The sequence below is a fragment of the Cebus imitator genome, unplaced genomic scaffold (genome assembly GCF_001604975.1).
Source record: "Cebus imitator isolate Cc_AM_T3 unplaced genomic scaffold, Cebus_imitator-1.0 Scaffold39, whole genome shotgun sequence".
Lineage (NCBI taxonomy): Eukaryota > Metazoa > Chordata > Mammalia > Primates > Cebidae > Cebus > Cebus imitator.
This window is the reverse complement of record NW_016107354.1, coordinates 7,552,664-7,565,603: the sequence shown is the minus strand read 5'-3', so window position 1 is coordinate 7,565,603 and position 12,940 is coordinate 7,552,664. Positions and strand designations below refer to the sequence as shown.

The window sequence follows — 12,940 nt, the reverse complement described above, 5'->3', positions numbered from 1 at the left end:
TAGGGTCTCCCTTCAGGCCTCTGAGGACAGAGCTCAGTGAAGGTTGGGAGTGTCTCTTCCAGGATGGGTGGCTGCTACCAGTTCCTCTTTTGGGGCTCAGTCACTGATGGTCCAGCAGTAAGGCCCTTAAGAGTCCACCAGGCCCCTCCCCCATTTTACAGAAGAGGAAACTGATCCAGAGAGGCCATCTGAGGGACCAAGGTCAGCAGCAGCAGGTCCTTTCTTCCTGGGAACAAGCTGGCATGGCTAAAGGGGAGTGGCCCATGAAGACACGCCCACCTCTCACACACCTTCTCCTTGCAGGTTCCCCCTTAAGGACCCCCTCTCCCCCCTACTGGATGTCCCAGAGGAAGCACTGGCATAAGCCCAGTGACCCACTCCAACACCCTCCCCTTTCGACAAGGAGGAAGTACAGGCTGTGATCCCAGGATCAGGGGCTCAGTGGGATCACCCCTGCTCTACAGCCCAGCCCTCCACCAACTTCCAAGCTGTGATTAGCCATGGAGATGTCTTCTCGACAACCTCCTCAAAATTGCCAGAGGCTACTCCCTGGGGAGGGGACAGCATCCGAAGCAGCCCAGTAGGCCTCAAGCCTTTTTGGGGGGCTATGCTGGCTCCAGATGCCCCCTTACCTGGGCAAGAGGAAGGGCTCCCAGCTTCCCTCCCCACACTAAAATGTCGAGGTCAGTCCATATTTTGACGGTACACCTCTGCAAAGACACAAATGTGCACGGGCCGGCGCTCACGCACATTCAAACATACACACATGCCCACTCATTCCCACTACACACTTCATCCACCCGAATACACACCACACTTACATAAATATGCACACACAATCTACTCATACACACACACACCCATTCATACGCATACATATTAAACTTGGCAACACACAGACTGACATACATAGAAAACCAGAACCCCGGCAGACATCCTCTCTCTCTCTTAGTGCACACATGCGCACACACCCCCTTTCGGTTCTGAACTCCCTAGGCGCCAGTTCTCCGGTCCACCCCTGCCCGCGGGAGGCACACGACTCGGCCTTCCCGCCCCGCTCTTCTGATGGGTAAGTTGTCACTTACCCGCGCGTAGCGGGACGAGTACGGGTCCTCGAAGAGCGCCCAAATGCGCGGCTGCCAGCGGCGCCAAAAGCCGCCAGGCCGGCCATCCGGGGAGTCACTGAGCGCCAGGCGCTTGGTCATCTCCAGCTCGTCCTCGCCGTCGCCCGAGTCGCCGGGCCCGTCGGCGTCCGCGTCGTCGGCGCTGTTGTCCAGGGGCGCGCCGCCGAAGCTGTCCAGCGCCTCCTCGGCGTCGCGGTGCTGGCGGTACGTCATCCAGCAGCAGGGCTCCACGTCGGTCTCGTCGATGCCCCAGAAGGCCAGCTCTTCCTCGTAGAGCGGCCCGCACACGTCGGCCGGACAGTGCAGCTTGCCGGTGCGGTAGTAGTTCAGGATGTGCGCGAAGACGCCCGGGTGGCGGTCGAAGAAGAACTCGTCGGCACGCGGGTCATAGTCGAAGTGGCTGTGGGCGTCGGGCTCTGCCAGCCAGGCGAGCCGCGTGCCGGGCAGCGTGCGCAGGGTCGAGCGGTACGTCTGGTGGCGCGTGCCGCCCACGTTGATCACGATGCGCTCGCTCTCGTCCCCTTGGCCCATCGCGGCGCCCCCTTAGGCATGGCGCGGCCCAGCGACACCCATGGGAGCGGCCGCCAGGGGGAGTTGGCGCCGGGGAGGGGGGCGTGCGGCCTCTTCCCCCCTCCCCCCAGCCGTCGGGGGGAATAGAGGCCCGCGGCTCTGGCCACCCCAACGAGAGACCCAAGCCTCTCCGGGCGCTTTCTGCCGGGTGCCGGTCCAGGGAAGTGTGCGCGGGATCCCAAGGGTCTCTAGGCACCAGATGTGGGAGGGAGCTGGTCCGGCAGCAGAGGAGGCAGAGGAGGAAAGGAGGGAGGCAGAGAGGGAGGGAAGGAGGGAGGGAGGGAGGGAGGGAGGGAGGAAGAGGGAGGGGGGCGGGCTCAGCGGTGAGCCCCAGGAGGAGGGGAAAGAGGGTTGGGGGGCCGGGCTCCCGTCCCCATCTCCGCGGGAAAGTGGAGAGATCGGCACAAAGGTTTTGTGGGGAAGGTCAGCCGCTCCCGGGGCCGGACAAGAGGCCAGCCCCCGGGAGGGGGAGGGGAGGAGAAGGGGCCGCGAAATTCGCGCTCCTCTGTGCGGTGGTCGCCGCGGCGCGCTCTCGGCGCGGGGGAGATGGATGCCGCCTGCCTTCCTCCCTGCGTGGCCGGGCTGCAGCTCGGGACGCAGGGCGGGCTCCGGCCCCCTCCCTCTCTCCTTGCTTGGCTGCCTGCTCCCCCCGGCGGCGGGCCCGCCTGCCCGCCCGCCCTCCTCGTTCCTTCTCCCCGCCTCCTGGAGGAGATGGCGGGCCCCCTGGCAGGGGCACCCGGGGTGTTGCTCGTGCGGCGAACGCCGAGCGCTGCTCTCCGTGCGCCCAGGCTCGAGCCGGCGTTTCGCTGGGCTGAGCTCCGACTCTGGCTCCCGCGGCGGTGCTGAAGGGACAGCTCCCGGCGGTCGCGGAGCTGCGCGGGGCCGGGCGGGGGTTCTCCCGGCTGGGTTTGGTTTGCGGGGCCGGCGGGCACTGGCTCCTGTGCCTCTGCGCCCCGCACTCCGCTCCTCGCTTCGGGCAGGCGGTGGGCGCTGCCGGCCGAGACTGGGGGCTGCGGAGGTCGGGCGGGGAGGCGGGGGTGGCGGGTCCGGGCGCGGCGAAGTGAGGCCGGCGAGGCCGGCGAGGCGAGGCGAGGCGCGGAGCGGCCGCCGCCGCTGCGACGCTGCTGCCGCCCGGGCTGCTGCTTCGCTCGCTGCTCGCCCTTCGCCTGCTCGCTCGCGCGGTCCGCGTCCAGCCCGCCGCTCTCCGGACACGGGCACACGGCGCGCGCAGCCGCACTCGCCCCCGGAGGAAGGCGCCGCGCTGGGTCCTAAAAAGCCCTGATTTCGCGCCCCCCTCCCAGCCCCGCAACTAGCCCGGCCTCCCTCAACCCCGGCGCTGGGGGCGCCCGCCGCGCGCAGCTTCTGCTGCTCCTGGGGGACCCGCCCACGCCCCGCCCTCGGGGAACGCCACTCCAGGGGCGGGGGCTCCGAGAGACTTCTGGGCCCGCGCCCCCGGGTCAGACTGAGGTGAGAAGGGCGTTGGCACCCGCCCCTCGCCTTCCAAACCGGGGACCATCTGATCCCTGTTGAGACAAAGTTCTCCCAGAGTTTTGTCATCAGACACCCGGGCCCGGACCAGTGCTGACCGCTCCAAGGAATCCTTTAATACTGACGCTTCCCGCGGAACCTGGAGGCCCCATGATCCTTCCATGGGTACTGTCTTGCATGGACCCCAACACACACACACACACACACACACACACACACACACACACACACACACACACACAACGTTATCCTCTAAGCCCTCCACTAACAACCAATCCTGGACCCCTATTAATCCCTTTAGACTCCTTACTGACCCTGGGCCCTTTATAACTTCAGACAGGGGGAGTCTCCCATGAGAGCCACATCCATCCAAGCTCACTGACTCTCCCACGCTAAACCTGAATTCTAATGTGGAGACCCCTTATGAAAAGGGCCTTCTGCCCTCGGAGGTCAGAAGCAGCAACTGCTCCTAGCCTCCCTGAGCACTGACACCACCACCCCGCACCTCCTGGGGCTTCAACTGCCCTAAGTGGTGAGCTGGTGTTATGTCTAGGGGCTGGGTGGGAGCAGCTGCCTGCTGTGATTCCTCCAGCTTCACAACTGGTCCTTGGGTAGGAGTTGCGGTTTGAACCTCAAAGCCTTTCTGGTACATGCCTGCAGGTAGTGGCTTGGTTTACTCAGTAGAGCAATCACTCCTTTACTCCATACTTGTTTCAGGATCTGTCCCAGGCACAAGGACACAAGAGATGAATCAGACCCAGCCTATGGCCTCGAGAAGCTCCCAGCCTTTTGGGGAGGTGGCCAGGTGGGCCTAGGCAGGACTGGGGAGGTCAGGCCCAGCTCCAGGGGCGACTGGGCTAGGAAAGAGGCTTATTGATTCCAGCTCAATCCAATCGAACATAGGCTGCCTGGGCAAAGGGCGATTTAATTAAGAAGATACAAGGCTCTCATTACCTGCTGGCACTTTCTAACTGTGCAGACAGCTGTCCCTCTACCCTAACCCACAGATGCTGTCATGAGCCTGGGGACAAAGCTGTGTCACAGACATCGTTCTTACTTGGCCAGGGGAATCCCAATCTAGACACAGGAAAATCTGTGTGGTGGGTAATAAGGCTTGGAGGGGTAGAGAGGGGCAGGGCAAGGATTAACAGATGGGAGTAGGACAAGGGGAGAGACGGAGAGGCACAATTAAGTCAGAAACAGGGGCAGAGTTGGGTAGAGACAGAGAGGGTTAATGTTTGGGGCCTGCATGCTACCTCCTCCCTCCAGATATTGATCTGCATGATTCCTCTAAATAGGAGCTGTTTCCCCTTCAATCTCAGAGTAATGCAGGGGTCAGAGAGTTTTTGAGTGTCCCATTCACCCTGACCAGCGTGAGTCCCCATCTCCTAACCAGAAGGGAGCCTGGCCTGGTATGGCCCAGCCTGGCCCATATTCAGATCGCCAGGACATGGGCTCTCAAAAACTCTGTCCCAACCTTGGGAGAAGATGAAACAGAGAAACAGAGACCCCAGAGGAAAGAGGAAAGGTGGACACAGAGACGGATGCACACACACACACACACACACCACACACGCACAGAGCTGGGAGAAATCAGGATGGGAAGAGACAAAAAAGCAGCATCTCCAAACCTTTCTTTTGTTTTAGCCAGATGTCTAGCCCCTCTTCTCACCCAAGAAACCTTCTGGGATTCTACCAGCCGTAGGATCACGGGACTTCACCTCTCTCCTCAGCTGCGGAACCACATGGCTCCCGATCTTCTCCATAGCTCATCTGATCTCCATAAAACGATCATCAGCTCCTCCAGGGCTTCTTGTTTGCTTCCCTCCAGAGTGCCTAGAACACAGTAGATCCTCACTAAGGTCAAGATGATTTGAGAAAAGCTAGGAGAGAGGCTGGGATCCTAGAATCCAAGTGGCAGAGACTGTGGGAGTCTGGAGCCCCTAATAGCGGCCAAGTCAGGGGGAGGGACTTACCCAGGGTCTTTTAGGGAATTGGTGCAGGGCCCCACCCAGATCATTACCCCATGGCGAGTCCTTATGGAGGGGGGCTGCAGTGTGACCCAGGCAGTAGGGGAGGGAAGGTGGAGAGGGGGAGAAGCAGAGAGACAGGGAAACAAGGGGCTCCTGGTAAGTGGAAGACTGGGTGATTAGGGGCTCTGGGCATGCCTGGCCATGGACTGGATGATGTGTTAGAAAAAGGGAGGTAGGCCAGGGTTGGAGGCAGAAGGATGTGAAAGGGTATTCATTGCACCCTAAAGCCTATTACACCCTAAAATCCCCCAAGATGTAAGCAGAGAAAATGCAGACACAGGAGCTCCCCAGCAGGAGAGGGTAGCTGTCCCCAAGATATCCCACACTGTTCCACTTTAGGATTTTCACTTTGATGCCTGATGACAGCCCTCAGCCCAGGCCCCAAAGAATGCTCCCCACTTGTGAAGAGGAAATAAAACTTTCTCCTCTCACTTTCCCTTCACACTGCAAGAATGCTGACATTTGCAGACAGCCTAGGAAAACCAAGAGGGCAACACAGAAAAAAATCAACAAAAACAAAAACCAGAATACAGAGAAATGGGGGGCATGGGGGAAAGTAGTAAGAGGAATTACTAACCAATTCCTAGCTTCTCACCCACAAACACTAACCACAGACCCCCAGCTAGTGTGAAAACCTCATTTCTTTTTCTCTTTGGAGCAGCGCCCCCTATTCACAGCCATTTGCCCCTCCCTTGTGGAGGAAAGCTTGCAGTCAGTGCCAGAGGGTTTTGGTAGCTGTGGTTGGTGGGGGTGGGGAACAGTGAACTACTGGTGGGGTGATGTATTCAGTGGCTAAGAGCACAGACTTTAGAACCAGACTGCCTGGGTTCAAATCCCAGTTCTGCTGCTGACTAGCTGTGACCTTGGGCAAGTTATTCAACTTCTCTGTGCCTCAGTTTTTGTATTGTTGTATTGGAATAATAATAACTCCTGTATTCTTAACACCTCAGTTCTAGAACTTCTTTTGTTCAGGCCCAAGAAGGGATTGCTGGGCTCCAATAAGCTTCATGTAAGAAAGGCTAGAACGTGAGCTGGTGTTGGGAGTGGACTGAAAAAAAGGTGAAGAGAGTTCTGAAGCCAAGCTTGGCCTATGTTTTCCTACCTGGCACTTGCAGGCCTTAGATCTGGTCCTGCTAAGCTCTGGAACTGGCCCAAGTCCAGCCCCTAGGCTTTTGTCCAGGTTGGCACATCCTCCATGCTGCTCTCCCAGGCCCAGAGCCTCAGCCCTCCTGGTGGGCTGGCGTGCCATCTTGTGGCCATGGCTGGGAACTAACTTAAGCTGGGTATTGGCCAAGAAGGCTTTGGGGGGAGTGGCCCTGCTCTGATGGTAAGCCTTGGGGGTGGCAGGCATCCCCTCCCCAGACCATACCACCTCCCTCCACTGGGCAGGGGAGATTGAATCCAGAGATGTCATAGTGGGAAATCAGTGACCTTGGCCACAGATCTTTAGCTTGAGCAGTGACCCTGGTAACCTGGGCTGGGCTGGCACGAGGTAGACTGTTCCTTCTTGGAAACTCTGGGGCAAGGACACCAACATGGGTTAGGCCATGGGAAGCCCAGAAAGGGGCCAAGGTGAAGAAAACTCTGGGAAGGTGTCTAGACCTGGGTTTCTCAACTTCTGTTGACATCTTGGACCAGATGTAAGTAATCCTTTGCCAGGATTGGGGCCTGGTGCTGTACTATGCATTGCAGGATGTTGAGTAGGACTCTGTCCACTAGGTGTCAGTAGAAGCCTCTTTCCCTATTGTGGTCACCGAAAAGGTCTGCAGGCACTGCCAAATGTCCCCCGGGAGGTAAAATTTCTTCCGGTTGAGAGAACCACTGATGTAGGCAGAGTTGGTTACAAATCCCATTTCTGATGCTTACTAGCTGTGTCAACTAGTCCCATTCTCTCTCTAGGCTTCTATTTCCTCATGCATAAAGGGACTGATGTTCGGTGAGGATTAAGATATGGTACCTAATTTCCTCTTCTTCCCTTTTCTCCCTACCCTTGGGCTCCCCAGCCTACCTCTCATCCCTCTGTGACCAGCCCTCACATCCCATCTCCCCTATGGACTTCTGCCATCCTTCAGCAATGTCCTTTAGGGTGTCAGTGTGGCCCTGGGAGCAAAGCATCAGCCCTCCCTGGGTCTGGATGCCTCTCCCTGAAGGCTATAGGAGGCAGGTGGGGAAGTGGGAGATGAAATGATGGCTGTGGTGAACATGGTCTGGAGTGCATATGTGTAGGGAGGCAGGGTGGGTGCAGGCACTCCTGCAAACATGTTCACAGCAGGACTGTGCAGAGGACACTGAGTTCTCCTCTCAGAAGCAGCTGGAGACTTGTGGCTACCCTAAGGGTCTTCCCTCTGTGGCTCCTCTGATAGGAAGAGCTTGGCAAGTTCTCTTGTGTATACACCTGTGGGTGTGTCAGCCTGCAGATGAGCATGGTCAGTATGCAGAGGTGGGTCCAGGACGTGTAGGCCTGAAGCCTAGAGATTTTGGGGGTCACTCTTTTAAAAAAAGAAAGAAAGAAGAATACAAAGTTGGGTACAAAATTGAATATTTATTTAGACTTAGAAAAGGACTCAAGACCAAATACAAAATTTTTAAGGCTGACATATACTACAAATATAAAAAACACAGAAAAAGCTTCATATTTTTATTAACTGCATGACACACCTATATAATGATTTTAAGTAAGTTACATTTACTTGGAAGCATTCAGAATGCCAACAAAAACAGTTGCAAGGTTTTTGCAATTACAGAATAATATTTAGTTAATACAACATTTATTTTACATAAGCTGCATCAAAGATGACTGAAAATTAAAATATCATCACCTTCCCTACAATATAATGATTTTTTCTGTGTACTAATGAGAATTCTGCTTTAAATTGCTATGCCAATGTACAGGTCCCAGATACTACCAGGCACAGTTAGTGGCTACTGAAAACACCTCCTGGACAGGACTACTTAAAGATACATTATGAAATGCAAGGGACTCAGAAAAGTCACAACAATATTGAAGAAGGAGAATAAAGCTGCAGTACTCACAATTCCCAATTTCAAAACTACCACACTACACTGATCAAGACTATGTGGTGTTGGCATAAGGATAGATAGATAGATCAATGGAACAGAACTGAGAGGACAGAAATAAACGCATACATTTACGGTCAATTAATTTTTGACAAGAGTGCCAAAACAATTCAATAGAGAAAGAATTGTCTTTTCAATAAATGATGCTGGAACAACTGGATATTCATATGCAAAAGAATGAATTTGGATCCCATCCTCACACCTATTAAAAATTAAAAATGGACCAAATTCCTAAATGTAAGAGCCAAAATCATAAAACTCTTAGAAGAACTTGAAGTAAGTAATGGTTTCTTAGATGTGATGTCAAAATCACAAGCAAAAAAAGGGAACAGGTAGATAACTTGGATCTCATCAAAATAAACTTTTGTGCTTTAAAGGAAGTGAAAACTGTTCACAGAATGGGAGATATATTTGCAAATCCTGTATCTGATAAGGATATCTAGATAAAGAACTCTCATAACTCAATGTATTAGTCCGTTCTCACACTGCTATGAAGAAATACCCAAGACTGGGTAATTTATAAAAGAAAAAGGTTTAATTGACTCACAGTTCTGCATTGCTGGGGAGGCTTAGGAAACTTACAATCATGGCAGAAGGTGAACAAGAAGCAGGCGCCTTCTTCACTGGGTGGCAAGATATAGTGAGTGCAAGCAGGGGAACTGTCAGACACTTCTAAAGCCATCAGATCTCATGAGAACTCACTATCATGAGAACAGCATGGGGGAAACCACCGTCAATGATGCGATTACCTCCACCTTGTCCTACCCTTGACATGTGGGGATTATGGGGATTATAATTCGAGGGGAGATTTGGGTGGGGACACAGAGCCAAACCATATCACTCAACAACAAAAAGACAAATAACCTAATTTTAAAATGGGCAAAGAATTTGAATGGACATTTCTTCAAAGAAGATATACAAATCCTCAATATGCGCATGAAAACACGCTCAACATGTGATTAGAGAAATGAAACTGAAAACCACAGCCAGATACCACTTTATATCCACTAGCATACTTCTAATACAAAAGACAAACAACAGAATGTTGTCAAGATGTGGAGAAATTGGAACGCCTATACGTTTCTGATGGCAGTATAAAATGGTGCAGCTGCTTTGGGAAAAAGTTTGACAGTTCCTCAAAAATTTAACATAGAGCTGTGATACAGCTAGCAATTCTGCTTTTAGATACATACCCGAGAAAATTAAAAGCATACATTTACACAGACACTTGCACTTGAATGTTCATAACAGCATTATTCTTAATACCTAAGAAGTAGAAATAAGCCACATGTCCATCAACTGATGAATGAATTTAAAAAGTGTGACATATCCATATAATACACTATTATTCAGCATAAAAAGGAATGAAGTATGTTACATGCTATAAGACAGATCAACCGACTGTGTGCAGTGGCTCAGACCTGTGATTCCAGCATTTGGGGAGGACAAGGTGGGTGGATCACCAGAGGTCAGGAGTTTAAGACCAGCCTGGCCAACATGGTGAAACCCCGTCTCTACTAAAAATACAAAAATTAGCCAGGTGTGTGGCAGGCACTTGTAATCCCAGGTATTTGGGAGGCTGAGGCAGGAGATTAGCTTGAACCCAGGAGGCAGAGGTTGCAGTGAGCCAAGCTTGCACCACTGCACTCCAGACTGGATGACAGGGAGACTCTGTCTCAGAAAACAGAAAAAAAAAGGATAGATGAACCTTGAAAACATGATGTTAAGTGTTGTTGAGATCTAGTTACAGTGGCATATTATGAATTTTATATGTGATTCCATTCATACGAAATATTCCAAATAGTCAAACCCTTAGAGACAGAAAGTAGGTTAGTGGTTGCCAGGGGCAAGCAGGAAGAAGGGAATAGTGGAGAGTGAGGAGTGACTGCTAATGGGTATGGGTTTCTTTTGGGGGTGATGAACGTGTTTTGAGATTAGATAGTGGTGATGGTTGCACAGCCTTGTGCATGTGGTACAAACCACTGAACTATGCATTTTAAAAGGGTGAATTTTATGGTTGTGAATTATATCAATTTAAAAATTGGGAAAAGTATAAGAAAGAAGTACCAGTTAACCAGGAGGCTATAATTGAGTTATCTATGCTGAGAATAAGCTTCTCAATTTGTTGTGGCCCCAGTTCCCTTATCTGTAAGAGATCTACTTCATAATCTCTTCTTTCTTTGAAATACTTTAAGCAAATTATGAAACAATTTCAAAACTGAGACATACCTTTTAAATTTACTAATTTATTCCACAGAGTAAATGCCAAGGCCGAGGTGGGTTATGTCTCTGTGGAGAGCATGGCCCTGGTGCTTCCTCAGATCCAACGCAGGTAAAATGGCCCCATGAGCATCTACTTCCAACAAGTTCCATCCCCAGGATCTTAGAGCTGGTCAATGACACAGCCAGGCCCAGGGAATTATGTAGCCACTGACACATCATGAGACTCACTTCCCCCGCTACTGGGAAAGTTCTACATGAATTAAAACCCACTGTCACATGTTCTTTGAAAAAAATAAGTTACTTTACAAAAATGACATTGTGCAATATAAAAACAAATATTGCACAGCCTCTCATCGAATGTTTTTACATAGAAGTGACGTGTGCAGTGCAGGTGTTTCAAATGCCTTATAGGTGAGAAAAAAAATGGAGCTAAGACCAACTCGTTCTTTATCATTATCACATCATCATCCTTGCCTTTACCTTCCTCCTTGTCTCCTCATCCTATCTACCTTCCACCTCTTGCTCCTTTTTCTTGCCTTTTTCAGTCTTGCCTACCTCTTTCCACCCGCATCCGGCTGCACATTCTTTGATTGCTTCTTCATGTGACAATGGTTTTATAATATCATTTTCTATACAGAGAATAGAGAGATTATTCAGCCTTTCCTTCAACATGGTTGATCAAAACTTGTTTTGTACCATTGATAATTTAAGGAAATTTCTTTCAGGCTCACAACTCTATTGGAAATGTCATGTACATTTTTAGAATTGATGTCAAATTTGAGGAAACCTCAATCAAGTTTCTTTCATCTGTGGGTTGTAAAAAACTCAAGGCATTTTGAGTTTTCTTGGTTGGTGACTAAATTTAAATATTTTTTAATTGACAAGTTTCATTAAAAATTGTGTTGATGATGTTGAGTTCTTGTTATAGTGGCATATTATGAATTTTATGCTATCTTTGTGGATGCATCAGATTTTTGTATCAGATCAGCAAAAAATTTAACTCTTTTCCCAACATGTTCATGTAATTTACCATTATTCATTGGTGGAATTATTAAACCATGCAAGAGTCCTTTACATAAATCTATTAGAATATTTTCTTCTTCTTTTAATAAACCACTTTTTGGTTTGATCTAGATACATTTGTGGTTGTAATTGTCTTCTCAATGTCAGAATCATCTAAATTTATATCATTGTTCATCATTATTGCTTATGTTTTATATTTCATTTATTTAAAATATATTCCACTAAATCCAAATGAAATTATACCTTTAGATAGGACTGATCCCAACATGCCAATAAATGCCACCCAACACTCCCATAAATGCCACCCAACACAAGAGTCAGAATAGAAAGAGATAATGGTCATAACCAATTGTTAAAAGTGATTTACTTTGGCAAATTAAAAAAATAACTGGACCATATAGATATATTTCTAGGGTTTCCCCCAGGACCTTAGAAGGGGCTCATATGAGAGCGGAAAATTGAAGCTTAAACTTTATTGTTTCCATAGTCTATCAGCCACTGGTGGTGTGCTCTGGGTACACATGTGCTTTTCTATGAGCACATATGTATAAAGACATACACATATGTCTCTGTGGAGAGCATGGCCCTGGTGCTTCCTCAGATCCAATGCAGGTAAAATGGCCCCATGAGCAAAGAATGTTCCATCTACACTGCAAGTGAAGTCGGACTCAGCCAGTTGTCCCCCTTGAGGGGACTGAGATAAGGGACAGGCTAGGAGGGGACCTCCAACTCTATCCTCGATGCTGTGATCCAATCTCCAGCTGCTTCCATCCCTCCTGACTTTTCTCACTTCTTCTCTCCTGACGTCCTCTGCAGAAGACATAGAGCAAGGCAGCTAAGAGGGCAGTCTCTAGAGCCCTCTGCCTAGGTTCAAATCCTGGCTCATGACCTAAGCTGGTCTAATTAGACTTCTTCCCTGGGAATTTTCTAACTGGGATTTAATGGTAAGATCCAGGGTAACCCATGAGTTTCTGGAGAAAACCAATATAGAGTAGGAAAGAGAGAAGCCAAGCAGAGACAAGAAGCAGGTAGCCTAGAAGGGTGAGAGGGGCTCTAGCTCCCAAGGCCCATAGATGCTGTGGTGCTTATAGCTGTACTTCCAGATATGAGCTGCCCCGTGAACTTCCAACACACCCGCTTGTGGGCTTTAGGCTAGTTTGAATGAGGCTTCTGTCATGAAACATTCTAGACTAGGTGTGTCCCCTTACCTGCTTTTCCTCCTGAGGTCCCTATGTGTATAATGGCACCACCACTTAATCAGAAGCCAACCATGGCCTGAAGTCAGAAGCAAACCAGAGCCTGGAGTCACCCATGGCTCCTGCTTTGTCTTCACTTTCTAGGGTCTCCATACACAAGGCACTGTGAAGTTATGCAAGTTGTCCACTACACAAGCGCACCCAG

The 12,940-nt window shown here is 50.5% G+C and overlaps 1 protein-coding gene across 1 annotated transcript in view; it reads right to left on the bottom strand.

The window, feature by feature from the left end:
• Positions 1 to 2,878, bottom strand: part of KCNC1 (potassium voltage-gated channel subfamily C member 1) — a 48,570-nt gene extending 45,692 nt beyond the window's left edge. Inside the window, exon 1 of the mRNA XM_017525824.2 lies at positions 1,086 to 2,878. Coding sequence (XP_017381313.1) covers positions 1,086 to 1,655 — 570 coding nt within the window. The 5' untranslated portion in view covers positions 1,656 to 2,878. The remainder of the gene's footprint in view (positions 1 to 1,085) is intronic.
• Between the last annotated feature and the right edge of the window lie 10,062 nt (positions 2,879 to 12,940).